Source organism: Ailuropoda melanoleuca, chromosome 1, assembly GCF_002007445.2.
Source record: "Ailuropoda melanoleuca isolate Jingjing chromosome 1, ASM200744v2, whole genome shotgun sequence".
Taxonomy (NCBI): domain Eukaryota; kingdom Metazoa; phylum Chordata; class Mammalia; order Carnivora; family Ursidae; genus Ailuropoda; species Ailuropoda melanoleuca.
In genome coordinates this window covers 180,729,346-180,756,443 of record NC_048218.1, presented here as the reverse complement: position 1 = coordinate 180,756,443, position 27,098 = coordinate 180,729,346, and the positions used below count along the sequence as shown (strand labels likewise).

At 37.0% G+C, this 27,098-nt stretch overlaps 1 protein-coding gene across 1 annotated transcript in view; it reads right to left on the bottom strand.

Moving 5' to 3' along the window:
* The window catches only part of CFTR (CF transmembrane conductance regulator), a 168,940-nt gene that overhangs the window by 28,180 nt on the left and 113,662 nt on the right, over nucleotides 1-27,098 (bottom strand). Inside the window, exons 19-22 of the mRNA XM_034671039.1 lie at nucleotides 23,549-23,699; nucleotides 22,450-22,677; nucleotides 19,563-19,663; nucleotides 6,450-6,704 (exon numbers count right to left, since the gene is read on the bottom strand). Of these exons, the coding sequence (XP_034526930.1) occupies nucleotides 6,450-6,704; nucleotides 19,563-19,663; nucleotides 22,450-22,677; nucleotides 23,549-23,699 (735 nt within the window). The remainder of the gene's footprint in view (nucleotides 1-6,449; nucleotides 6,705-19,562; nucleotides 19,664-22,449; nucleotides 22,678-23,548; nucleotides 23,700-27,098) is intronic.

Below are 27,098 nucleotides of genomic sequence, written 5' to 3'. Positions count from 1 at the left end.
ATGACCTAGAAGTAGGTATAAGTTATTCATTCATTCATATTTAACATATAGTAAGCTAGGCAATGTGTTAGGCAAAGGGATGAAAAGATGAAAAACAGGACTTCTGGTTTCTGGTCCAAAATATAAGGAACTTGAATGTTAGCACTCTGTCCGAACAAGTAAAAAGCTGAGTAAACCGAAAAATCAAAAGTCTTCTAACATCTGTTAGAGAGTGAAGATAAAGAACAAACCACAGCCACCATAAATGAAGAGACAGACAGACAGATATAGAGAATCACAATTTACTAGAGAAGAAACCATGATCAAAAACCTCTGCAGAAACGAGAATCAGGGTAAAAAACCCTAAACTGTAACTGACAAATTACTGGAGGCTCAGTGTGGACAAGTCTGAGAGTAAAAGAGTCCAGTGGAGGCCATTTGTAGAAGGGCCCCACACTCTGTGAGCATTACCTCCAGGAGCCCAACTAGGTTTACCTTCTCACAGTGAAGAACATAGAAAAATTTCTTGGTGCGTCCAGCAGGAGGAGGAGAAAGCAACAATTTTTGCAATATTCCTGAGCATTAAAGAAATCTGCTCTTCACAAGTCCTCCCACAAGAGAAACTATGTTATGAGACTGTAACCTACTAGGGTTTTTATTAGAATCCAATTGATCTAGGGAATGAAAATACCCAACTCCAGCTCACACTAACCATCCTATGGCATGCAGTGAAAGTGGTACAGAGGGAAATTTATAGCATTAAATGCACATATTAGAAAAGAAGACAGATCTAAAATCAATAGTCTAAGTTTCTACCATAGGAAATTAGAAAGAGAAGAGTAAATTAAATTGAAAGAAAGCAGAAGAGAAATAATAAAAATTAGAGTAGAATCACCTAACTGAAAATAAGAAATCAGTAGAGGAAATCAACAAAAGCTGGTTCTTAGAAAAGATCAATAAAATTAATAAGCTTTTAGCCAGGCTAAGAAAATAAGAGAGGTGATACAAATTACTAACATTAGAATTGCAAGAGGGGACATCACTACCTATCCCATGGTCAGAGAATAATAAAGGAAAACTATAAGTAACTATGTGCTCACCAATTTGATAATCTTGATGAAATGAATCAATTCCTCAAAAGATACAATCTTCCAAAGCTCATACAAGAAGAAATGGACAATCTAAATAGGCACATATCTTTTAAAGAAATTGTATCAATAATTAACAAACTTATAATTCAGAAATCTCCAGGTCCAGATAGATTTGCTGGTGAATTCTACCAAATATTTAAAGTAGAAGTTCTACCAACCCTCTACTTCTTCCAGGAGATAGAAGCAGAAGGAATATTTCCTAACTATCTTTGAGGCCAACAATAACAGAACACCAAAACCAGGCAAAGACCAACATTATAGACCAACATTTCTCATGAACACAGAACCAAAAATCTTCAACAAAATACTGGCAACTCAAATCCAACATTGTATAAAGAGATTATATATACCATGGCCAAGTGGGATTAAGTCCAGATACACAAGGTTGGTTCAAAATTCACAAATGAATTAACATAATCTATTCTATTACTGGGCTAACCTAAGAAAAATCACATAATTGTAACAATAGATGCAGAATTCACTTGACAAGATCCAATGCTAATTTCTGATAAAAACTCTCGGCAAACTAGGAATAGAGGGAAATTTCCTTAACTTGATAAAGATATCTATAATAACCCTATAGTTAACATCATATGTAAGGGTGAGAAACTCAAAGACTTCCTGCTAAGGTCAGGAACAAGGCAAGCACGTCCTTTCCCGTAACTCCTTTTCTACATTATGCTGGAAATTCTAGCTAATGCATTAAGACCAGAAAAGGAAATAAAAAGCACACAGATTGGGAAGAAAGAAATAAAACTGTCTTTGTTCATAGATGACATAATTATATATGTACAAAATCTAGAATAATCAGCAATAAAACTCCTGGAACTAATAAGTGATTATAGCAAGGTTGGAGGATACAAGGTTAATATACATATGCTTTCCTAAATATCAGCAATGAACAAGTGGAATTTGAAATTAAAAACACATTACCATTTACATTAGCATTCCTAAAACAAAATACTTAGATATAAATATAAGAAAATATATACAGATCTAGATGAGGAAAACCACAAAACTGTGATGAATGAAATCAAAGAAAAATTAAGTAAATAAAGAGATGGTCCATGTTCATGAAGAGAAAGATTCAATATTGTCAAGATCTCAGTTCCTTCCAACTTGATCTATAGATTCAATGCAATCCCAGTCAAAATCTCAGCAAGTTATTTTGTGGGTCTGACAAACTGATTCTAAAGTTTATATGGAGATGCAAAAGACCCTAAATAACCAACACAATACTGAAAGAGAAGAACAAAGTTACAGGACTGATGCTACTCAATTCCTATGACTTATAATTGACTTAAAAGATCAAGGCTGTATAATATGAACACCTTCAGTTTCCCAACTCTTTTCTCATCTTTCTCTTTAACTCCAGTTACCTCCTTTCCTTCTGTCTCAAAAAACAAACAAAATAAAACAAAACAACAAAAAACAAAATCTCTACAGTGCAAAGGCAAAATCCTTCCACATAGCCATCCTCTTAGGCAGGTGTTCTTTCTCTTTCCCACCACCACCATTGGTGTTCTACATAACTCCTCATTTCAGTACTCACCCATTCCCTAACCCTTTGGAGTTGGACTTCTACCCTCATTTCTCTACACCTAATAACTGTCTTAAATTGGGCTCTCATGCTGGGAAGGGCATGTATCAGTGATACAGACCACTGTTCCTACACCCAGAGTTTTTATTCAGTAGGGTTGAGTGGGGCTTAAGAATATGTATTTCTCACAAGTTCTCAAGTGGTGTGGATGATCCAGATCCAGGGAATCATACTTTGAGAATCACTGCTCTCTTGAAGATAACCAAAGACCACTTAGTAGCAAAACTGGGTAGGATTTTCTGAATCTTCAACTTCCTTTATTATTTCAGCTCCCATGATTCATAATTTCCATCATGTTGCTCCAATTTGTCTTCTGTTTAATCCTTTACGCATCCGCCAATCTGACTAAACCAGTCATTGTTTTCTGTACAAGCCCCATGTCTTGTATTATTCCCTCTGCCTATAGCATCCTTTTTCACTCACCTTTGCTTGTTCAAATACACAGTTCAAGTCTCAAAGACTCCTTCTAAATGCCACTTCCTGTGGAAAACTTTCCCTGAATAGCCCAACTCCCAGTTGATACTAATTGCTTCCTCCTTACCTTAGCATTTTATCTATATATCTTTTATTCAAGGGTATAACAAGGATTTTTGGAATTGAAACTTATACATTATGGAGGAGGAGTTCTTCCCAGGAATAAAGCTTTCAAAATTAGAAATAAAAAATTAAGTACAGGGCCTTGGAAGGGGCTCAGGCAAGAAAACTCTGAAATTCAAGCTTTATTAACTTCACAGTCATCTGCCTCACTTCTTACTGGATGTTGCATTTCCCTTTTTAGATGGTCATTGTCTGGGACAGATATCTCTTTTTCTCACTCTCTTTCTTCCTCTCTCCTTTGGCTCCTTCTTTTTCTACTTTTAAGGGAAGCAGGTAAAAAAGAACTTTAAAGTCAGACAGATCTGGGTTTAAGATCCCTGCTAACTTGTTCACTTAAGTGAACTTCAGTTTCTTTCACTGCACAAAAGGGGTAATAATATCTACGTTTGGAATTAAAATAAGATCAAATATGATAGCAAATAAATGTCTTTAAACAGTGCTTAGGACATGATAAGCACTTGATAAACCTTAGTTTCCCTCTTTGGATGGCAAGATCCTTATGTAAGTAATTTTCAATTCCCCCAAAGCACTTACCATTCCTTGCAAAGAATAGTTACTGAACACATGTGGCCTATTTTCTATATAAAGGTTCAGAGAACATGAAATCCCTAAGCATACTGCTTCTTTCTCATTTTACAGAATGTTTTATTATTACTCTCACGTCAAGGAAACTACCTACAGAAATAAGGACTCTGCAAATTCTGTCACTCCACTAGGACTTGGTTGAATTTAATTTAGTGGGAAATTGTGCATCAATAAAGCAAAGGGTTGGGAGGATGTCAGGAGAATGGAAAGGAAATATTTTACCAAGGCTTTTCACTCTGGCTTATATCAACCTATTTCCTGCTATTGTTTGTAACTTGACATCACTTTTGGAATCTACCATGGTGGTCTCAAGAACATCCTCTGCTGCCTGTTGCATTCACTTATGTGCAAAGCAAAGGCGAATACTTAATTATGTGTTTTCTCAATGCAAGGGAGGAACAAAGGCAAATAAATTTACATAGTTCTAAAGCATAACTTAACAACATAAACAACCTCATTCTAATATAGGGGATAAATTTAATCTAAATCCGATCTTTCCATTTATGTTGATTTAAAACTGTTTTCTCTCTAAAATTACAAATGACAGAGGAGAAATAACAACCACCACCACAGAAATACAAACAATGCACTGTTTTGCACTGTCGGTGGGAATGTCAATTGGTGCAGTCACTGTGCAAAACAGTATGGAGGTTCCTCCAAGAGTTAAAAATAGAACTACCCTATGATCCAACAATTGCACTACCAGGTATTTACCCAAAGAATACAAAAACACTAATTCAAAGGGATATATGCACACCTATGTTTACAGCAGCATTATCTATCATAGCCAAGATATGGAAGCAGCCCAAGTGTCCACCAATTGATGAATGGATAAAGAAGACATTATCTATCTATCTATCTATCTATCTATCTATCTATCTATCTAAGGAATATTTTTAACCATGAAAAAGAATGAAATCTTGCCATGTGCAATGACATGGATGGAACTAGAGAGTATAATGCTAAACAAAGTAAGTCAGAGAAAGACAAATACCATATAATTTCACTCACAAATGCAATTTAAGAAACAAAAGACATGAGCAAAGAGGAAAAAAGAGAGAGAGACAAATTAAGAAACAGACTCTTAATTATAGAGAACAAAATGCTGGTTACCAGAGAAGAGGTGGGCTGGGGGGATGGATTAAACAGGTGATGGCGATTAAAGAGAGCACTTGTGATGAGCACCAGGTGATGTGTGGAAATGTTGCATCACTATATAATACACTGGAAGCTAATATAACACTGTAGGTTAACTGGAATAAAAACTTAATAAAATAAAAACTTAAAATTAAAAAAAAACCTGTTTTCTCTCAAAAAAAGAAAAAACAAACAAACCCCATTCTTGATGAGCAAAAATATAATAAAGAATAATTTTAGTAGTATGTATTTATCCTAACTGTATGATTAAAAAGGACAGTCATAATCTCTGCTGTGCCATTTCAAGCCATTTAGCATGGTATATAGAAACATTTTTGCTCACCCTACATTTTCTTTAATAAATTTTTTTCCAATGCATCAAATTATGAAATATTCCTAAACCGAGGGGCCAAAGTAAGTAATAATAGTCTGTTCCTACGTTAGTGACTGTGATGGTGGCCTAACAAAGGTTACTCACATTATCTCAATGGTAAAAAAAAATCTCTATTTGAAATTAAACCACAAAGAGATAAAGTTTTAAAATTCAGTTTTCATAAGAAGTGGCTCTATTGTATTCTATCTTAATTTTAAGAAATAAACAATCAAAGGAATATAACAATCCTGTCTAGATTTATGGAGCAGCCCAGAATAAGCGATCCGAAATATAAAATATAATTTGAAATATATTTGAAATATAAAATATAACACCACATCTGGAACATGAAATATAGGGAGAATAACTGCCACTTTCTCCAAGAATCAATTCCAGAATTGGTATATCTGCATACCACTCATGTATTCAGCTCAGGGCTGGGATCTATAAGGACCACCTCAAAATAATGCATGGTTATTTTTGCTTATTAAATAATAAAATTGTTGCTTAGCAAATAACTTTTGCTTGGTAAATTATTGGGAAACAATCTAAATAATCCATACCTCGATTAGAATTCCAAATAAACTAAACAAAGCTAAGAAAAAAAATACCACTTGTTGGACAGAGTGTAAATTAGGTATAATTCATGACGAAATTAGAGTCAACAACAAAATATTTCTCTTCCCTGAAATGGAAGACAGTTTCAAGATGCAAAATTCAGAACATATTATAATTTTGGTTTATTTAACAGCTTCTTTCAGTTAGTAACCTAGCAATCGATTAGATATTCTATAAGTAGAATCACACTTAAAATGAACCAACTATATTGTTTCTGTTCTCAGCAAACTAAATATCATATGAAAAAATAATGGCTTCACAATTAATAACTTGAAATATGTATATTCAATATTGGGCTTAGTCTACAATAACGATGTTACCAATGGATTTTACCAACACATTGCTTGAGGCTCCTGAGATTTACTTACTAAACACAGGTCAAACAAAGCAAGGAATATTTAAAGCTCACCCTCTGGCCAGGACTTATTGAGAAGGAAATGTTCTCTAGTATGGCATTCCCACCATCTATATACTTTGCTGTGAGGTCTTTGACAGTCATTTGGCCCCCTGAGGGCCAGATGTCATCTTCCCTCACATGATGATTCTCAGTAATCAAAACTTTTGAGAGCTGGGCATCCTTGGATGGTTTGAATGACTTGGTAGGTGGTTTACTTTCTTCTGTTGGCATGTCAATAAACTTGAAGACTCGGCTCACAGATCGCATCTGAAATGAAATAACAGTATTTTATGTTTGTTTGCCTAATAACTGGAGGCAATGCCATAATTAGTGTGATGTTTCCTAAAAAAAATAACATGTAAGATGTGACGCTGCTCATCGTCACCTGGTTATTTGTCAGGAGATTTTTCAATGAACTAACAGGAAATAATTGGATATAATTAAAAGCTTAACCAAAGAGAATTAACTAGGATTTATATAAATGGGCTCTGTATAGACCTGTTTATTTTTGTGATCATTTAATTCTCAGTTATGCAAGCCACACATAAATGGCCAAACTATACTCAAAGGAATAGATGATGTCAAGGGGAAATTTTTTCTTCTACTATGAACAACACTGCACACTGCTGTACAACTGGTACAGCATAATAAAACTTTCCACGCCTCAAAACCACTACTAAGATTTTCACCTTTCTCTCAAACTGCCTTAAAAACTGTCTACAATTCTGTATGTCAGCTGGGTAGCAAGTGGACCCTTGATGCTTAGTAAATTTTGAATGACTTCACAATAATCTTCAAACAAATTTAAGTCATTGTTCCCTATCTGTGGTTAAATAATTACATTTTTATATAAATTACTTACAGGTCAATTTCCATTGCTGACATTGTAAAATGTCACTGCATATAAAAGTTGTGTTTGAAATTAAATACATGGTTGCTCTATAAATCTATTCATGTAACATTTAATAAAGTGTATCTTTAATGCATACAGAAATAAAAGAGCTCAACTATATTTCAAAGGTGCTTAAATTCTTTAAGAACATATTCCTCTGGATAGTTATGATTTATTGGAATTTGGAATATAATTTTAAAAAGAGCCTTGCAAATAACAGGCATTTAATAAATATCTTAAAAATTCATAAAGGAATAAAGGAATGAATATGTGAATGATTACATATACATGAATCTGTAAATGAATAACAAGAAAGAGTTGAAGACTTTGAATTTACTCAATTCCTATTTTTAATAGTTATAATCCTTGATGGCTCAGCCCTGCCCAGGAATTACTAGCTTACTGGAAGGAAATTTATTGCTTTTTTCGTCTTAGAAGTAATTATTGATTCTGGTTTTACTTGGTCAAGAATTCAACCCTCTTGGGGTGCTTGGGTGGCTCAGTCGGTTAAGTGCCTGCCTTCAGCTGGGGTCGTGATCCTGGAGCCCTGGGATTCGAGCCCCATGTCAAGCTCCTTGCTCGGCAGGGAGTCTGCTTCTTCCTCCTCTGCCTCTCCCCTGGCTCATGTTCTCTCTCTCTCAAATCAATAAATAAAATCTTTAAAAAAAAGAGAGAGAGAGAGAAAAAGAGTTCAACCCTCTCCTTCACAATGTTAATTTATAACCATATTTATAGTTAAGGCTTAGATTATTGGAAATGATTCCTTTTGCAAAAAAAGGGAAGAAATGTATTTGGGGCATTTGCTTCTATTATTGCTATTTTTCCTTATCAAACCATGAAATGGGATTTTTTTTTTCATCTCCACTGTGGAATTATTGGTAGATAGATCAGAGGAATTTAAATATTGATCCCTGATTGAACATTAAAAATTCCATCTTAGCAAATGTAATTGTATTGCTTGTTTCACATGCTACTGATCAAGCTTGCGCTTTGTGAAGCTCTTCCATCTAGTAATTCTGTTGCTTTATATTTTTCATCTTGAAAATATCTTCATATCATCTTCAATAATTTTTCAAGATTCAAGAGGGGAATTCTTTTAAACCAAATCCATTGTTATTGGAAGTGAAATATCCAAAGCCCACACCCATTATAAATAACTCTAGAGTGGCTCCCACACATAATAATTTCAATTCCAAATTATGGGCGACTTTCAGAGGTTGTTAAATCCTGATTCAGTTATTTTTTATTAACTTTGAATTAAAATACACTCTTCTATTTCATTATCATTAATTTTCCTAGAGAGATGCTAGCCTATATAAGGCCTGGAAGATCGATTAGAATTATAACTACCACTGAGATGGAACTGCGGGAGAAACAGCTCAAATGCATTTAAAGGGGTGCCTGGGTGGCTGTCAGTTAAGCATCTGCCTTTGGCTCAGGTCATGATCCCAGGGTCCTGGGATCCATCCCGGCATGGGGCTCCCTGCTCAACGGGGTGTCTGCTTCTTCCTCTCCCTCTGCCTGCTGCTCCCCCTGCTTGTGCTCTCTCTCTGTGTCAAATAAATAAATAAAATCTAAAAAAAAAAAAACATTTAAAATATTTTATTGTATATATCCTGCATAAGAATAATATTGCCCTCCTGAAATGATTGAGAGAAATCCAGAAATGAAGCTTAATTTTATGAAATAAAGTAAGTCTGTTGACATTTCTGCATGTCGTGTTAAGTGCTTCAGTACATCAAGAAAGACACGATACAAAAAAAAAAAAACCTTTATATTTTAATACTTCCAAACAGCAAGCAAAACTTATATACTGCTATCTAAACTACTCAAAATTATATGTAGTGTTATTAGAAAATGACATTTAAAACCATTATTTTGGCAGCACTGAAATGTATATAATTTTTTTGCATAAGGAGTTATGAAGAGAATAGCAAATTACTCCATTAGTGAGGCTTACCACTGAGGGTGAATCTAGAACTTCTAAGGTCAAATGTAGTAAATGGAATGTACCTATCAAATTTAGAAAATGAAATTTTCAACTCATCATTTTTCATATAGTCTAGTTGTTTAAAGTGATCTCAAGACAGGCTAACATAGTTACCCACAGCATAGTCAAATATCCCTGATCAAGAACAAGTTCATCTTAACAATGGGCACTCATCCACAGCATTTGAGCAGACGCTTATTCAGTTCAGCGGGTTGGGAAATTTTCTGATGAGGAGAAAAGGTGGCTAGTGTAGACAGCTGCATTATGGCCAGTTTTGCAACCACTGAAATGCCATTACGAAGGGATGATGTGGCCAGATAATATTATAAATTACTACTTCCTTGTACCTCACAGGCTCTCCAATTGGCACATTCTACTCCCACTGCTTTTGAAAGGAGAAGCCACAAAAGAACCAGAGCAAAAAAAAATCAATTTTGGTCTTTCAAGTTTCAAAAATTGGCTTTTGGAACCAGAGATGGATAGTTTGAAATTTTTGAGCCATATGAACACTGGCTGTTAAGTTTCAAAAACCAAAACTTGAAAGACTCAAAGCACGGTGTTTATGCAAAAATGGTAGCCATAGATTTATGATGGTTGAGAAACAGCTCCTCTCCTCACCCCAAAATCTGACTCATGAATCGGGGTAACAAGAGGACTTAGCCACCAGTTCCTTAAAAAGGAGTCCTGACTTGCAACCAAACTCTAGTTCTATCCTTGAATAGATCTGGGGGATTTTTGGAACACAGGAGACCTGTGCCTCAATAACAAGGTGGAGCCCAGGAATGAGGCATGCCTTAGAGAAACTTCCAGTATGTGGCATAGCATGGAAGCAGTAGGGTGGACATGGGTGCTGGGCATATCTAGACCCAGATAGTTTCAGATTTCCCTGTATTTCCAGAGTGGTGCTAGAGGAAAGCCAAGTCCCAATCCTTTGGTCCCTCAGGGTCTTCCATGCTTTGGGCATGGAAGAAGTTGAGGGAGAGCTCATCAAAGATGACTCACAATCAGGATCAGAAGAACAAAGATGCAGTCTCCCTAGACTGTCCACCTCTAGGTCAAAGAGCCAACTCAACATCTCAGAGACAACACAGACAAGGGGAAACCTAGGACCAGATGCTCCCCCTCAGTGTACTGGCATTCTGTAAACTCCATTCAGAATTTAGATTCGCTTCCAGCAGAATTTCTGAATATGCTGGGATCACTTCTTGCACTCAGCAGCACACATGTTCAAGCAGCAAATAAATTCAATTATAGCAAAGGTAGAGTCATATTTCTTATACATTTGATTTCATAGCCAAAGATTCACAGCTGACCAGGGATGGACCCGTTTGGTGGAACCTAAAGCTTAAATAATTGAAGGGTCTCTTCTTATGTGAAAGCATCAAAATTATGCATTTATAATTAAGTATAGAGCCTCCAAATGTGTCCATGCAAGAGAGAGGACCTGATGCTGATACCCCACGGGTTTCATGTTAAGCCCAAGTTGCCTACTACAGTAACCTTATTCAAAGCATTCCTTGTTGTATCCTCCCCATCTAGGGCTTAGCACCGAGTAGTCCCTTAATAAATCTTTGTTAAGTACGACTGACTCCATTGTTCTACCTCATCTGCTGAAAGCAGTATCTGGGCAGGGTGAATGACAGTGCTGAGTCCCTCAGCAGGCAATCGAGGCTGCCATTGTACCTCTCAGCTTCTCAGTCTGAAAATATACATTGCTATTTGGATTTGAAGGAAGTGGCAACATACCAAACTATTTTTAGTCTCATCTAGTTGTTTTCAATTGAGCTTTTTATTTTAACTTATTCCTTTTTCTAATTTAGAATGTCTATTAACATTTTCAGGTGATATGTAAAAACCACCATGCCACTGGATGGAAATTCAGATTTGGCGATTATCAGAGTGACTGTAGATTGTAGACTAGCTGCCTCTTCCTCTGCATTGAAGGGGTTTCCTGAGGAAGAACGAGGGGCAGCTCTGCCTGGCCCCCTGACAGGAGAGTCTCAAAGTAGCCATCACAAGCTTAGGTGAGAGCATTTGTCTTAGATTTTGAGAAATAAATGATGAAGGCAAAATGAGACTCCGGCGCTAAGATTCTCAACCTATTCTTCATGTGAAGAGGAAAACCTGACATAATCTGTACAGGCTTCCATAAAATTCAAGTTTAGCCAAAATGAGGTGGGATTTTTACTTGAGAATCAGCTGCTTTAAATTCCTGGTTTTGCTAAAAAAATAATAATAAAATTAATTAACTAATTAATTTCTGGTTTTCTTATTTAAATTTATTATGCTCCAAAAATTCTCCTGAGTCAATCTTTAACACTGAATCTCATTATCTTTATAATAACTTCTGAGTTTCTAATCTAAGCATTAGGAGAACAAAGTGTTTAGGGAATGTGGTGGTCTTAACAAAAAGAAAGCTCCACAGCCTTATCACAACCTTATTTTATAAGTGATGTGTTCAGCAAAAAAAAAAAAAAAANTTTTTCAAAAAAAAAAAAAAAAAAAAGTGATTCCTGATTTTCCTTTTCCCTCTCTGTTGACAATGAGGGAAGAAAAGGCTTCAACATCTTTTCTAGAGTAAGTCAGAATGCCAGACTCCCCTCCTCCACAAAAATATTTGCTCTATTTCCTTTTGTCCTTTTGGTCGTATAGAAAACAGGGCATGAAAACTATGCATGAACATCTAAACTATATGCTTAATACCAGAAGAGCCATGATAATAGAAAATATATTGCATAAGCCCGACATCTGGCAGGCAACACTGTACAGAGATTTCATAACTGGTTTTTATAAGAAGATTACAGGAAATAAATGTGAAGAGAATCATCTGAAAAACTGATGCAAGGTGAAAAACTTCACACATTTTACAAGAGAAGTTTTCAAACCATGAATATAAAATATATAAAAGTATATAAAGTATATATAATATATACATATATACAATATATATAATATAAAGTATATAAAGGAAGGTTTTAAACCATAGATCCTTCCTCCTAGGTCCAAATAAAATGTTTTTCAGGACTCACTAACACAGACCTGCCACCCAAAGCCACATTACAGTCATTAGCATAATCTTTAGCCCATGCACATAGACTTATGAGATAATGGTTATCATGAAAACAGTCTCTGCTGAAAACATGTTCCTGAAACTTTGGTCTATCTTTCTGTGTCTATCACTTATGCTCCTAGAACATTTAAAAAGTTAGTCAAGGACTGTATTGCTATAAATTATTAACAGCATAAATGAGCTACTTATAGTGTATTAGGCACTCTAATGTTTTGTAAATTCTTATAGCCTGCTACCTACATAAATTGTTTATTGCCAACCTATGGCAAATCACATGGCAAATCAATGTCACTTTTTCTGACTCAAGAAGTAATAGAAATGGTGTTCTTAACATAAGAGAAAGAAAATCGATTACAGCTAATGACAAAAGGCATATCCTAAGAAACACAGAGGTATCAAATATGTTGGTGCCTATTTTCAGTAATTAAGAACATTAATAATCATGGTATTAAGTGTGCCAACGGGCACGGAAAACTCTCAAATTTACCCTTGAATTTGAAAAATCTCACATCACTTACTGAATCTACTACTCAAACTTGAACTTACTTACACTCTATCTGGTATTATTATTTTTTAAAAGCAATGACAGGCCATCAGCAAGTGCTTGATGATTAAAATTCGGTCCATGCGGTATCCATTGAAAGTTTTCCAAAGAAAATCTCAAGAAGAGGGGTCTAAAATATCATATCAAAATATTTTTCAAAGTTTATACAATTTTAACAAGATTCTCTCTAAGCATCTTAATTTTGAAGTATTTTGGCTTCCCCAAAGTACTGCTACTAAGCATCATCCTTTATATGTATTATAGATATATTAGTTAATATGTAGGGCAAAAATGATTTGCTGGTGGTCCATCAATTCCAAAGTAAATTCTATTCCATAGACCGGAGGTCAGCAAAAACTATGGCCCAATGGCCAAATCCAATCGTTTGCATTAGCTTTGCCCTACAAAGCCTCACAAAGAGAGACCATATAGCTCACAAAGCTGAAAATAGTAACTATCTGACCCTTTGTAGAAAATGTTTGCTGACACCTTACTATGACACACACACAAAAAGTCAGAGCTAAAATGAATGTTAGAGATCATCTAATCCAGTGATTCACAAGTCTAGATACACATTAGAATTGCCTGGAACACTTCAAAAAATATCGACATCATGCCTAATCACCCTGCCCCTGACCAAGAGAACTGATTTAATTGATCTTACAGGACCCTGAGTAATCTAATTTTTGAAAGTTTCCTCATGTGCTGTTGAGGTTGAGAACATCTGATCTAATCCTTTAATTCTTGGTACAAATGAAAAAACCTAAACCCAGGAAGTTAAAGGGACAGGCACAAAGCTCAACAAATTTTCTAAACTTGCCAACACTCCAGCAATCCTTTATGGCTCTCATAAGCCTCTCCTACTAATTCAAGACTCCAGAACATCTCAATGGCACTTTCTCTGTTGGCTCTAGTAACATACTAGTTCAGTTCTTTGTCCTGCTCCTACAAATGCAGTGGTAAATGACTTAACCACTGGAGTTGAGCAGTCAGGGATAGTGGCAGAGAGGTCTGATTCCTGTGGACATCTGGAATAATGCCTACATATATGCCAATCAAGACTTGAAATCTTTCGTATGAAAAGGACTCAAGAGAATGACAGAGCTAACATGGGCCTTAGAAAATTTCTAACCGAACTGTTTCCTTTCACAGAGANGGGGGGGGGGGGGGGGGGGGGGGGGGGTGTGATGACTTGCCTAAGGCCACACAATATTTTGCTGATAAAGCAAGAGTGGAATGCAGAGTAGAAAAACCACTCTGCAGGATAGAAAGAAAATTTTTGGATGAAAAGAAGTCTGGGGACAGATGTCATGAATGGAAAACATGCCACAAAGCCTCAAGAAAACAGAAAAACAAGAAAGATATGATCAAGAGACTACTGAAGGGGGCGGATAGGAGAACTGAATACTCCCCTCAAATTCTTAGAGCTAAAACTTCATTCAATACAAGAGAACTGGGCACCAGGAGCAATGAAGAGAAGGCACGTTCCCCTTTTTTCGTTCTCTTGTTTGTCACAGTACCATCCGTCACTTGATCTTTACTGGAATCCAAAATAAACACAGGCAATAAAAAGATAAAGGAGAAACAGAGGGAGTTTCTATTGACAGAAAACTCTTCTCAGATTGCATCACTCTTGCAAGAACTTTCTAGAGGCTCATTAACTAGAATCTAAATATAAGCCCTGCAGATACACAGTCTTCCCTGCTCATCCTGGTGGCTTCCTTCCTCTTGTCTTATTAGGAACACACAGTACAACAGGCATGTCTTATCTGCTGCTGTAGTTAGAGAATTAAGCAGGATACCATTCACATGCTCAGATCTTTTAGTTATGCTCACTAAGTGGAAGACAATCCTGAAAGATACATAAATTGTCAACTGTCTCATTCAAACAGACTTTGAGTGTGCATAATATACCAGTCACCAGATGGCTTGATATTGCTAAGTTTGAAACATCACTTCTGCACCCATCCTAACTCTTATTTATTTGTCATTCATTCATGGAGGCAGAAATGTAGGTATAAACATTGCCTATTTAAGATACATAATGCTTAAGTAGCTAACAATAGGACAAAAAGAAGCTTACTACTAAAAATGGCAGGCATCTTGTGAATTCAAAAAAAATAAATTAGTACACAAATTTGTTAATACAAAAAATTGGGGTGTCTGGGTTGCTCAGTCGGTTGGGTGTCTGCCTTCAGCTCAGGTCATGATCCCAGAGTCTTGGGATCAAGCCCCGCACTGAGCCCGTATTGGGTCCCAGCTCTGCAGGGAGTCTGCCTCTCCCTCTCCCTCTGCGTCTCCTCCAGCTTGCGCGCTCTCTCTCTCTCATGCTGTCTCTCAATGTAAAAATAAAATATTTTTCTAAAAAAGAACACAAAAAATTTAAAATAACAGCTTTAGCAATAACAACTATAATTCATACAGTACTTGAGGTATGGAGTTAAAAGGAATTAACGTTTCATTTTTTGCTCATCTACAGAACGGTATAAAATACACATGTGAAATAAATAGACAGACATATACACAATTCATGTTAAAATGAAGAGTGAATTTGAAATAACAGTATTTAAAACATCATGGTATCAACTGAAATAATTGGAAATTCCCTAAAATGGGGGTTTCCTGTGGGAATTATTAAATTTGACTCTCTGGTAATTTTACTATTTTTTAAATTTCTATGGTAATTCACAACCTGTTAAACTATATCATTCATAAGGTGACAATGTTCAGATGAATTTTTTCCCAAACTACTATATATAGCCAGACAAATGAGTAGGTAGAATAGAAGCTGTGTTCCCTTTTAATGGTCTCTTGATACCCCAGGTGGTATTTTGAGGAGATTCTAGACAAGAACTTAGGCCCCAAAATGTCAGGTTTCCTAGAAGATATTCTTAGCACTGTGCTTTCTAAACAGAGAGAGGAGTTAAGTTGGTATGGTATCTTCGGAGAGCAGGGGAATGGTCTAAACTAGAGATATGAATGAGATATAGATGATTTCTATAGCATGGACTTAGATGGTAGCACCTACAGGGAAGACAGACAGAAGAGGGCTGGAATATAGCTAACGTTCAGATCTGGAAGAAGAGGAGGGGCCAGCAAAGAGAACTAAGGAGGAACCAGAGAGGTAGCAGAGACAGGCGGGAGGAGCAACATGGTAGTGAGAGAAGGAAGTATCACCAAGAAGGATTTGTCCCTGGCGTACATACTGCTGAGAGGGTAAGGGAGACAAGGACGTTGGCTCTGGTAAGATGTTGGTCATGAGTCATGGGGCTAATGCAAACGAAGTGAGTAGGCTGTGGCAAGAATGGGAAGGAGGAAATGGAGACAGGCAGTCTTTCAAGAAGTTGTGCTATAAATAGATCAAAGAAAAGAGGTGCAAGTTAGACATCAAGGGAAGGTAGTTTTATGATGGGGACAAAGGTCCCACAAAGAGCAGTTAATTGCATATTACTGGTCTTTAAATAGGAACAAAGACACAGAGGGAAGGTAGGGCCTATGAGTAGAGGTGAAATAGGCTGGTGAAGTTGGTGGAGAGAAACAAGGAAATTCTTGCTGGTTGCATCTGGTTTTTCCTAGGAAGTATGTAGCAAGGTCATTGGCTGAGAACACAGGGGGTGGAATGACTGGAGCTCCCGAGAAAAGATAAGAAGGTGGGAAAGAACTATCTTCGGGAATATAATAAAGAATTTATTAGGAAAATGTAATCAAAGGGGTTTTGGTCAGCTTTGAATGCTGAAAATGGAGATGTGCAGTCAGTTACAAATACAAAGTGACATGAAGTAACAATGAGGAAGTGTTATCATCCAAATATTACCGTTACTGGGTGAAAGCTCATAAAAGCCAGGCACCTGGGTGTAAGCAACTGATGAGCAGTAAAAAAAAAAGTCATATTGCCATTTTTATAACTTCATAGTTCTGTTTATGTTTGATTCTGTGTCTGTGTCTAAACTAGGCCAGAGAGGTAAATGAAATACTCTAAATCTAAAGATAGTTTTTTTTTTCTGAGTAACTCTGCACTGGAAAACTGGAAGTGTATATCAAACAAAGCACTGACACTCTTTACTGCATTTAAACTCAGATCTAAATTCAGTTAAGACACTCAGTAATGTAACATGAGAACACAGTGAATTTTTCCTTCAGAGGTCACAAGGACCTTCAATGTTAACATTATATAGAATGTGAAATTTGAGGACACAGCTATCTCCCCTCCTACCTGCAGCACAATTAACTACGAATACCCACAAGGGCCAAGGAAAGACCACTTGTGCTATTTCACAGGGAAATGAAAACTAATGTGAGCACTTTGATATTCAAACAAAAGAACATGATTTTTTAAAATGAGATCAAATGCAAATATTGATACTTTTCATAGGCTGTATTATAACATAATAGTTCTTTGCAAGTACTCTTTTATGCCAGAAGATCAAAGACACAGCGTCAAAGCACCGGGTTACAAACTCAGGATGCCCATGCGAAAAACTTAGAGAAGTCAACATACCTTAAAGAAACTATTTTTTTTTTTTTACACTAAACTTTAACAGAGATTGGACATGCAGAATAGAAATGTTATCAGACAAAGGTTTCAACATCCAATGTATAGAGGTTGTTTCATAAACCAAGAAAATTAATACAGCAAAGGAACTGTGCCTATACAAGGTAAAGAGATAGTTTTAAATAAAGAAGTGAAATACAAGAGGATTCTAATTGTAAAGTCAAAGTTGTAGAAAGTTTGAACGAAAAATTAATTAAATGCAAGCACAATACTGATTTATTCCTCTCCTGCTATTTTCCAACAGAAACATTTCTAAGTACATTTATGAGACCCAACCCCCAAAGCATTAAGACTTAAGTGAGGAAATAAATGGAGCCACTGAAAAAGTTGGCCAACCCCGCCAAAAAAAATAACGTTCAAGGAAAAGAGAGAAACCCTAATATAAATCATGTTAGGGTTAAATTACATTTCAATGAATTATTAAAATGCTTTGCTTAAATAAAATATTAGGACACATGGGCAGAAAGAAGGCATGGAAAGTTTTGTTTTTTCCCTAGAGATATTATTTTATGATGATATTTGTTCTTTTTTTAGAAAGATTTTTATTTATTTATTTGAGAGAGAGAGAAAGAGAGAGCACACGAACAGTAGGAAGAGCAGGGAGAGTGACAAGCAGACTCCACCCTGAGGGAAGCTCAATCTCTTGACCCTGAGATCATGACCCGAGTCAAAATCAAGAGCCCACCACCTAACCGACTGAGCCATCCAGGCGTCCCATGATGATATTTGTTCTGATAGGAATTGGTTATAAACTTTTCACAGCTGAATGAACATGTGCATTCTGGGAACATGGGACCTATTAGGAGAATGGAGAAGGAACTTAGGCAAAAAGTATAATGATAGTGTTATAAATACAGTCATTCTCAACTTGGCTCTCTAGCCCCTCTGTAAACGCAGTAATGGATGACTATTCCAGGCAGACTAATCAAAGTTGATGATGAAGCTGTTCTTGAAAATCATGTATTTCTTTAAATAAAGTGGGAAATCTGTCTTTCTTCCTTTCATCTCTCACTCTTGCTGCCATGGGATTTGTGCCCCTGACACAGTATTCACTCAGTTCTACACTACTCCAGGCCCTGCATTCCGGAGAACCAAGACAAGAGAAACAACAAAACCAAAACATGATCTCTGTACACACTAATAAAGTATATAAAAACGTGGGAATATTGATCCAAAAAAAAAAAAAGAGAGAGAGAGAGAGAGAGAGAGGGAGAAAGCAAAAAGAAACACTCTAGGAATGAGAAAGGAGATCTCACTAAAGACTGAAAATTTTAAAAATTAAAAAAAAAAAAGAATACTATGAAAAATGTAATGCTGATAAATTAGAAAACCCAAGATAAGGAAGGGTTTCTTAAACAAGATACCACAACATAAAGGGAAAGATTAATGAAATTAACTTCATTAAACTTAAAAGCTTCTTTTCATCAAAAGACACTACAAGCTAAGCCACTGACTGGGGAACCATGTTTAAAATACACAGAATTGACACTTAACCCTGAATTCATGAACTCTTATGAATCAATAAGAAAAACTTCAGCCTACTAGAAAAATGGGCAATTGACAGAAACAAGCAATTAACAGAAGAGGAAGCTCATAAAGCCAGTAAATATGTATTAAGCAGACCTATCTCCTTAGTAATCACTTCACAACCATCCGATTGCCAAAATTAAAAGATCTAACAACCTCAAGTGTTACTGAAGCTATGGAACAATAAGAATTCCTACGCTCTCTTGATGGGACTATAATTGATACAAGATATTTGAGAACAACTGGGCACCATCTGGTAGCTGAATGAGGGTAAAGTCTTCTATGACCCAGTAATGCCACTCCTGTGTATCTGTCCTAGAAAAATCCTTGGATTTTTCACTACAGTGCTAAATCTTGACTGTGGTTGTCTATGTGGAGGAGGAAAGAGATATGGGTCTAATGTGAGATTCACAGTAGCCTTCGATTTATCTGTGATGTTTTATTCCTTAAGCTGGGGGCTGGGTATGCAGTTGTCCCTTATGTCATTACCTATACTCCTAACATAAAAATATTATTATTAAAAATATTATTAAAAATAATAATTACTTACCAAGCTATCCACATCTATGCTGGAGTTTACAGCCCATTGCAATGTACCCATGATATTCATGGCTAATGTTAGAATAATACCAATTGTTCCTTCTCCTTCGCCTACAGGTGGGAAAAAAGATATAAACAGGCTTTATGTTATTTCTCTCTTCTGTGAACCACTTTACGCGTCTCCTAGGGCATACATCATATTAAAATTATATTCTAATTTTGTGCTAATTTTAACCATCTTTCATCTCAGTTCTCCACAGTATCTACCACTAGTAATAATATCTTGCATACAGTTAAGTATTTAACCAACGTTTTAAATTGAAGAGTGACTATTAGGAAAGAGTTGCCCTTATTTAAAAAAAAAAAATGCTTCAGATACTGAAGGGGCTGCTGGTGTTGGGTAAATATCATGGTCATCTCTTCTACTCCTCCTCTGTTAGTAACAATACCTTCAAAGACTACGATGGGCAATGCAAAAAAAATTTCTACGTCTGGATGAGCTCCTTCACAAAGAAGTCAAAAACAGGAGAAAGGTGTGTTTGAGCAGCATCCATTAGATGTTTAGATATGTCTCCTGCCTTTGTGGGGAGGACTTTCTCTGCTAATCAGACGCTTTGGGGGAGAAAGTGGACTTAGGGTTTCATGAGGAGGTCAAAACTCATGCGTCTGCCTTGAAAAAGGGAGAAAACTGCTTTTTATGTTTAAAAAAAATGACTAGTTCGCCCAGGATGAACAATACTTAAGTATTTAAGGAGAATAAATAGTTTTTAGGGCTGGAGGCGATCACTAATTTATAGCCATAAAATTTTTCTAACAGGAAAGTTCTTAAAACTTAAAATTTTATCAAGTCCCGTTGAGAGTCAGTCCTGGCAACTGTAATGCAGGGTAAGATTGTCACTGGGTTCTAAAATTGGGAGAAATAATCTGTCCTATTATTATTGATTGAAATTTTTTCTTCCACATTTCCTCTGACAGAAGACAAACCACAGACAGTAGGCATGTGCTTTTAAAACTAAATCGTTTATTCTAAATAGGAAAGATTTATCAGGTCCCCAGTGTATTACTCATTCTGAAGGTTAAGATGAGAGTAAGATAAAATTTCAATAATAATAATAAATAAGATTTATGGGTATTTACTAGGGATCAGCACTATACTAAGTGTTTTGCACAAATTATCACATTTAATACTCACCACAAAAGGATAGGTACTATTATGATGTGCATTTACAATATCAGGAAAATGAGGGCCTTAGAAAAGCTAATTAATATGTGCAAGTTACCATAGCTGAAGACCAGGAGAGGCAGGGCTGGTATTTGTCGTGTGGCTAACATTCCCTCTGACTGAGAATCCGATCTGACTGATAGGTCCTGACCTAAAGTGATCTGTCCATGCTTTGACTACCACCCCTAGTATGTCAGGACTCAATCAGATCTTTAACCACTATTTTATAGCACATGATACACTGTTAACACATCTTTGTTCATTCAGCCCTCTTCGATCCTGTTTCAAATAACTGAAAGGACAAATTTTAAAATTCTGCACCTAAGAAGAAACTTGACTGTACTGCTAAGGATTTAGTTCATTTGCCCACTCACTTATATTCATCGCATGGAGTCATTTCCCACCACGCGAGCTGAGAGCAGGATGTATGTGGGGAACGCGCTGCCCTCGCAGCAGCCAAGGAGAGCCTGTTCCCTGTTCTCTGCAGGACTCTGTAACTAGACGGAAGAATGCTGCTGTTAACTCAAGGGGCCAGAGACAGTCAATGTGGCACAGCTCTGGTTCACCCGGAAAACCAGTCTTGGGGTGGGGGGAGAGAGAGGGAGAAATGCAGGAAGCAGCCACAGAGGGAAGCACATGGGACGCATCTGGCCTCAAGAGCTGAGACGAACAGAGCCGAGTCTCACTCCCACATGCCTCCTCCATTTCCTCTGAAGGCCCAGCAAGCCTCCTACTCAGGGCTCCACAGGACCCTCCTGTGACTCCAGCCTGTGCTTCTTTCTGTTGGAGCAGGATTCTTTTATTCCTAAAAACCAAACAATCCCTCCAGTTTGGCAGGTGCTTGGAATACATGTCCACTGTCACATGTATAAGCTATTTCAACACTTCTAGCTCAGTAATTCAGCTTCTTTTTTTTTTTTTTAAGATTTTGTTTTTTTATTTATTTGACAGAGATAGAGACAGCCAGCGAGAGAGGGAACACAAGCAGGGGTAGTGGGAGAGGAAGAAGCAGGCTCACAGCAGAGGAGCCTGACGTGGGGCTCGATCCTACAACGCCGGGATCACGCCCTGAGCCGAAGGCAGGTGCCCAACCGCTGTGCCACCCAGGCGCCCCAGTAATTCAGCTTCTTAAATTAGAAGAACTCATTTGTCCATATAGATTTTCATTGTACTTATGGTGAAAGGTTTTGGGTTTTTCACCCCAAGACCTTAAAATTCAGGACACTTCTAGCTTAAGAATATGGTACTTCTGTCTAAATTATTTCACTTCTATGGTAGTTTTTCTTCGTGGAAGAGTCACAGTAGGATAATGAATTGCACAACTGGTGGTAAAAAGAAACAAATTTACCAGGGAGGGGGAGGGGGATTTTATGTGCCTATGATTTTTGACACCAGGATTCTTTCTCAATATGAGAGTCAAAAGATGATTTTATTCTATCAATCACAGATTTGTTATCTGACACTCACTCTGTTTTTCAAACTGTAAAGATGGGACAATACAGCTCGAATTTAAAGAAATCATTTGTTCCACAATAAATGAATTCTTAGATTAAAAAACTTCCCCCCAAATCTATTTAAAGAATACTAAAATGCTCAACCAATAAGAATGTAACATTTTGGGGTTGACAAAGTTTTAAATAAATGGCCAGTTAGGTAGTTAACAAGTTTATATTACCTGTTGTTAAAATGGAAATGAAGGTAACAGCAATGAAGAATATGACAAAAATAATTTCCATTCTCATTTGGAACCAGCGCAGTGTGGAGAGGTACAAGAACCAGTTGGCGGTATGTAAGTTCAGAGCCTTATGAAATAAAGTCTCAAAGTAAGGCTGACGTCCAAAGGCCCGAAGTGTCCATAGTCCTTTTAAGCTTGTAACAAGATGAGTGAAAATTGGACTCCTGCCTGTGAAATATTCCCATAGAAAACAATGCAAATGATATAACGACATAATGCAAATTCTTACTACCAGGTACCGAAAAAGATTAGCTTAAGAAAATCATTCACCAAATGTCATTGATTAGAGTTTTTTCATACTAGTGCCATATTTTGAATAGATGCCACTTGTTTTTATTATTATTTTTTAATGAATTAGACTCCTTTGTTACTTGGTCACCATGGATGGGAACTTATTATAAAATCAATGCCATGTTTTATTCATACTTCTTAGCTACCATTGGGCACTTTTTTCTCTAGCTAATCCTAAATTAATGACTGCTGAGAGAAAATGTTTTCCTTTTAAGACAATTTATTTAAGTTTATTTGACTTCATTTAGATAATAACCTTCAACAGAAACACACTGGATATTTAACCCTGAAAATGTACCGGCAGCAAAGCTGTTACTGAAAAATGTGCTTCCCCAACAGCTCAAGCAGTGCTCGGGGGCCCCCAGGAGAAAAGGAAGGGTATCTGAAAAATTTTATCCAGTATTGTTTGGGAACCCAGACAAACCTTTAGTAATAGTAGCACTATCGTTTTAAATTTTACTTTATATAATTATGTATATTATATACAAATATCCTATACTCCAACCCTCATAAGACCGTACGCTTGTTTTAAAACCAAAATGAATTCCCATGGTCATGAACAAACACAATCTACGTGCACCTTGTAATTTACTGTGCCCTTTTGCATGCATGTTCTTAGAAGCCATTGTTACATAATGCAAGAGTTTAAATGCCAGGGAAAAAAGGGAAAAGTAGGTGCAAGATCAAGAATCACAAATAGCCATTGTGGTTGTTTTCCACGGCAAGCGGTGTACATGCAGCCTCCTACCTTCAGATTCCAGCTGTTTGAGTTGCTGTGAGGTGTGGAGGAAGTAGGCCCTCAGTGTAATGAAAGCTGCTATCACGGGCACTGTTGCTAGGAAGATGTAGGGTTGCAAAGCCGAGACTACTACCACAGCTCCAATCACAATTAGTAACAACTGTCGGATCAAAGAAAACGCTTGTAAATGCTTTCATGTTGCAAAGCGCACAAGGTATGTCAGAGATCTCTTTCTGAAGAGGCTCTTCACATTCTGCTCATTCTTCACAAGAGGCAGCTATCTTCCTGGTAGGAAGGCAACCACGTGAAAGCAACGTTTTTCGTAAGCTCTATCAAAGTTCAAAAAATTGGTCACGTTGCTTCGAATAACATTCTTAAGTTTTGAAAGCATGGTGTTCTTGGATCTCAGGATAGTCTCATTTCCAATATGCCTTAAAATGCAGTATGATAAATAATCATGGGTGAATATGATTTTTTTTCTAGCCTGGCCTTCTTTTAAAATAATGTTTTTTAATTTTGAAATAATTTTGGCATCAATGTGAAATTTTAGGATTGATTTTGTTTAGCCACTTTCTGAAAATCGGCATTCATCGTGGAGATTTTTGAGGCAGAAAGATCTGGTTTAAGTGAGGGCTTGGTCATTTAGGCAAGCTACTTAATTTTTCCAAACACAGGTGATTCATGTTTAAGATTTTTAAAAATTCTATTTTATACATTTTACTCCCCTCTCCAACTCTTCAATTCACACTCCTCAAAATAACTGGAGATGATCTAAAGGCTCAAAAAAAAAAAAAAAGATTTTGAGGATACGGCTGATTTACTTTAACTTCCATTTTATATGTTGTCAAAATGAACTTGGTGCTTCAGTCAAGCCCATCAGTTAGAGATATCTCTTCACATTATCCACCAAAACACTGGAGCCCTTGGCAGTCTCAGAAACAAGCTAACCGTATTGGTGTTCTTCGGAATCAAGCTTGTATTCTCGTATTTCCACATGACACTAAATCCATACGCTTTAAAAAGAAAAAAAAGTCTGCTAACATTGGCTCTACAGTAACCCATTTGAATAAAGTATAAATAATGTCACAAGGGTTAAAAAATAAACTTATTAGAACATCCATATGATAATCAGTGAGCCAGTTCTCTATCGGTTTCCACGGTAACGTGCATTTTTCCAGCTGATACAGGGAAATGCACAACATTTTGGTAGATGGCAGTGGGGATAGGGGTGTAGCTAAGAGCTGCATAAATCTTCTTCAAGTGGGTTATTATTTTCATCTAAAACTTCAGATGATAATATCTTAATGACAGCTTTCTAGGGAAAATGACTCTATGTCTCCAATCAATTCTGCCATACCAGCCCCTCACTCATCAACAAATACTCTGATAAATCTTTACTGCGCCAGACACTGGACCAAATACAGATGATGACTCAATAATCTAAGGACAGTCTTCCCTATTCTGTTCTTGCCCTATGAGTGCCACCAATACAATGAGAAAGCCCCAAAGGCCTACTTACTACCCCACAAGACTTCACCAATGGCAAACCACAGTTTTTTAACCAAAGACATTTATTTCCTAGAAATAGGATCTTTGGGGGCAGGGGGAGAGAAAAAATAAGTTCCAAGCATGATTAACTAGGGAATATGATTTAATTAAAATGGACCATCACATTAAATACCAGTATGTCTGAAAGACAAATGCTATTGCACTGGCATCATGGAAACATTACTCCATTAGGATCGGGGTCTTTTATTTGCTGTTGACAGTTGTAAACTGCAACTATATCACAATAGAATAGGTAGAATTGGGTAGTCAGACTACCCAAGATATCACACTGGGTTAGAAAAGAATGAGAAAGGTGGGTACAACTGGAAATTATGAAACACAAGATAAATTTCCAGGAATTAGAATCATCCAGAACATAGCTCAAACTGAGAAATAAGTGAAAAAGAAGTCTAAGCATTGAGAAAAATAATTCTATTTGCTCCATAAAAAACCATCCTTAGGCACTGAGGGCCACACGAAAGGCACTGGTTTAATATATTTGATATTCTCATTACACATAAAAACCTTAAATTCTGTTCCAGTTTTTAATTCACAGTGGATAAGAACAAGGTCATTTCAGGTGCATTCATAAGAGGACAACAAAATAAACAGAAGGAATTCAAGACAAGATGAAAATATGAGCACAGATTTCTCTCTTTTTTTTTTTTAAGATTTTATTTATTTATTTGACAGACAGAGAGACAGCCAGTGAGAGAGGGAACACAGCAGGGGGAGTGGGAGAGGAAGAAGCAGACTCCCAGCAGAGGAGCCTGATGTGGGGCTCGATCCCAGGACTCCAGGATCACGCCCTGAGCTGAAGGCAGACGCTTAACGACTGAGCCACCCAGGAGCCCCTGAGCACAGATTTCTAATTCCCAATCATCCTTACCCAAATCCTAAATTTCTTCAGGGAAAAAAAAAAATCAACAGACTGTAAAGCCTGCAAGTCACCATCCATTCATGGTCCCAGGAAAGAGACAGCACATTTTCACCCACTGAAAGCAGCTCAAAAGCATTCCTGTCACTGAAGGGCACCTAGCACTGCCTGGGAAACTAGAGCAGATGAGAAGAATGAAGGATCACTCTAAAATCTGCAGTAAGTTAGTGAATGAATAGATAGCTAAATAAATAAAAACCTATTTGAAAACAAGGACATGAATACCAGGTTTGGAATTTAATTCATAAATGAATTAAGTAAAGGATTAATGGGATTAATAGAATGAATGGGGAGGGGAAAGATGTGCAAGATACAGAAAAAATCAAAGTAGTAGGACTCAGTGTGGAATCATATATTAGGATAAGAAGAAGAAATCAAAAAGACCTAAGGGCTGTGAGGCCGAATAGAGAAGATCTGGATATTTTAAAACACATCAGCTTCTATTTAAAAAAAGATTATTCACCCAAACATGGAGATAGGTAGGATGCTAAGACATGGTTTTTCTCTATCTCAAAAATATATCTGGCCCAAAATGACTTGTTTCTTATCCACTCTGAATTAAAAACCAGGACAGGATTTAAGTTTTCTATGTGCAATGAGAATATCAACTATATTAAACCAGTGCCTTTAGTTTTGTACACAGTGCTAAATTATTAGCTTCTGACCTTAGTACCTAAGGATGACCTGAGCAAATGTGTCATATGTGGGCCATTTCCAGCACGCCAATTGTAGGCATGGAACTTGAGTACTGAAAGGGACCATCATCACATTTATCTACCTTATTTTAGGGTTAGAAATAGAATTCAGGGGAGAGGTTAAGATGGCGGAGGAGTAGGGGACCCCTTTTTCAGCCGGTCCCCTGAGTTGAGCTGGATAGGTACCAGACCAGCAGGAATATCCACGGAATCAGCCTGAGACGCAGGAAGATACATCTGGATCTCTACAAATGAACATCTCCAGCGCTGAGTATCGAGGTACGAAGCGGGGAGCCGTGAAACCGCGCACAGATATCGGAAGCTAAACAGAAGGGGGAGGGAGCCGCCGTGTCAGGGCGCCGGGAAGCGGTAGCCACCT